This window comes from Merops nubicus, unplaced genomic scaffold (assembly GCF_000691845.1).
Source record: "Merops nubicus isolate BGI_N331 unplaced genomic scaffold, ASM69184v1 scaffold222, whole genome shotgun sequence".
NCBI lineage: Eukaryota > Metazoa > Chordata > Aves > Coraciiformes > Meropidae > Merops > Merops nubicus.
The window spans coordinates 18,777-19,859 of record NW_008591373.1 but is presented as its reverse complement, the minus strand read 5'-3'; the positions used below and the strand labels follow the sequence as shown (position 1 = coordinate 19,859).

The 1,083-nt window shown below is 40.9% G+C and overlaps 1 protein-coding gene across 1 annotated transcript in view; it reads right to left on the bottom strand.

The window, feature by feature from the left end:
• Positions 1-657, bottom strand: part of LOC103782452 (leucyl-cystinyl aminopeptidase-like) — a 36,013-nt gene extending 35,356 nt beyond the window's left edge. The window contains 1 exon segment of the mRNA XM_008950221.1: positions 1-657. This exon segment is cut by the window's left edge and continues 6 nt beyond it. Within this exon segment, the coding sequence (XP_008948469.1) occupies positions 1-630 (630 nt within the window). The 5' untranslated portion in view covers positions 631-657.
• Positions 658-1,083: the final 426 nt, after the last annotated feature.

Here is a 1,083-nt window from a genome sequence, read left to right as displayed (position 1 = left end):
TGCTGAAGTAATGGTTGCCCTGGTAATATTAAGCCCTGAGCTGTGAAGAACAATCTTCCAAGTTACCTGCACAATATTAACTACTATCTTTACAGAACCCGCAAATTTCAGAGTAGTCAGGTTTGGCTGCAAGACAAGGTCATAATGCAGTGGTACAACATCAAGAGGAAGTCTAAAATTTGCCCACGGAAACAGTTTTCCATTAGTTGCCAAAGGGTATATTAGTTCCATTGTATGATTTTTTTTATGGCAGCCTTCTTTGGTAAAGGTACATTTGGGAAGAAGATAAATTGCCATTATTAACGAAACTGCAATCACAAGAACAACTGTGCAAACCAGCATGGTCCTCGTAGAGGGCACCGAACACGATCCACTTGGATTTTGTCTATAAACAGACACATTATTCTGGAGGCTCGAGCTTCTGTTCATGAAGGACATCCCCAGCAATTTCGCTGATGACCCATAATCCTCTTCATCATCATCCATTTCATGCTCTCCGAGGCCACGCACCAAGAGCCGGGAGCTCCTTGGTTCATACTCCACTTCGTCAGGCTCCAGGGGATGTAAAGAAGGCTCTTTTGCCAAGTCCACCACATCAGGCTCTTCTTCGAACATACTGTTTTCTATCATATTCCTGGGTAACTGAATTTGATCTGAAAAAGAAAAGACTGCAAGTAAACAAAAGGCATGATTATAATACGTCAAAAATAGTTTACTGGGTTACAGAATGGGAAACACTTTTATAGCACATATGAGCAAGAACTCTTCCATTTTCTTTCTCAGGTTCATCTCCAGAAAACATCTGTGTGCTTCCCTGCCTACTGTAATTTTTTGTTCAATATGTTTGAAAAGATGCTTCCACTGTGCAAGTCTCAATCACGTCTTGCAACATAACTGAGTATCAGTTCTACCACTGCACAGCACTCCCACTGATGTCACTGATGTTCTAGTGGTGTTTCTGAATACTCTAGTTACTGAGAAAATCTGCCAGTGTGCTAGGGGCCACACAGACAAAATATCCGTTTGACATTTTTAAACTTCATTTTCCACATACATCCTGAGAAAGATAAAAAATAACCCTCA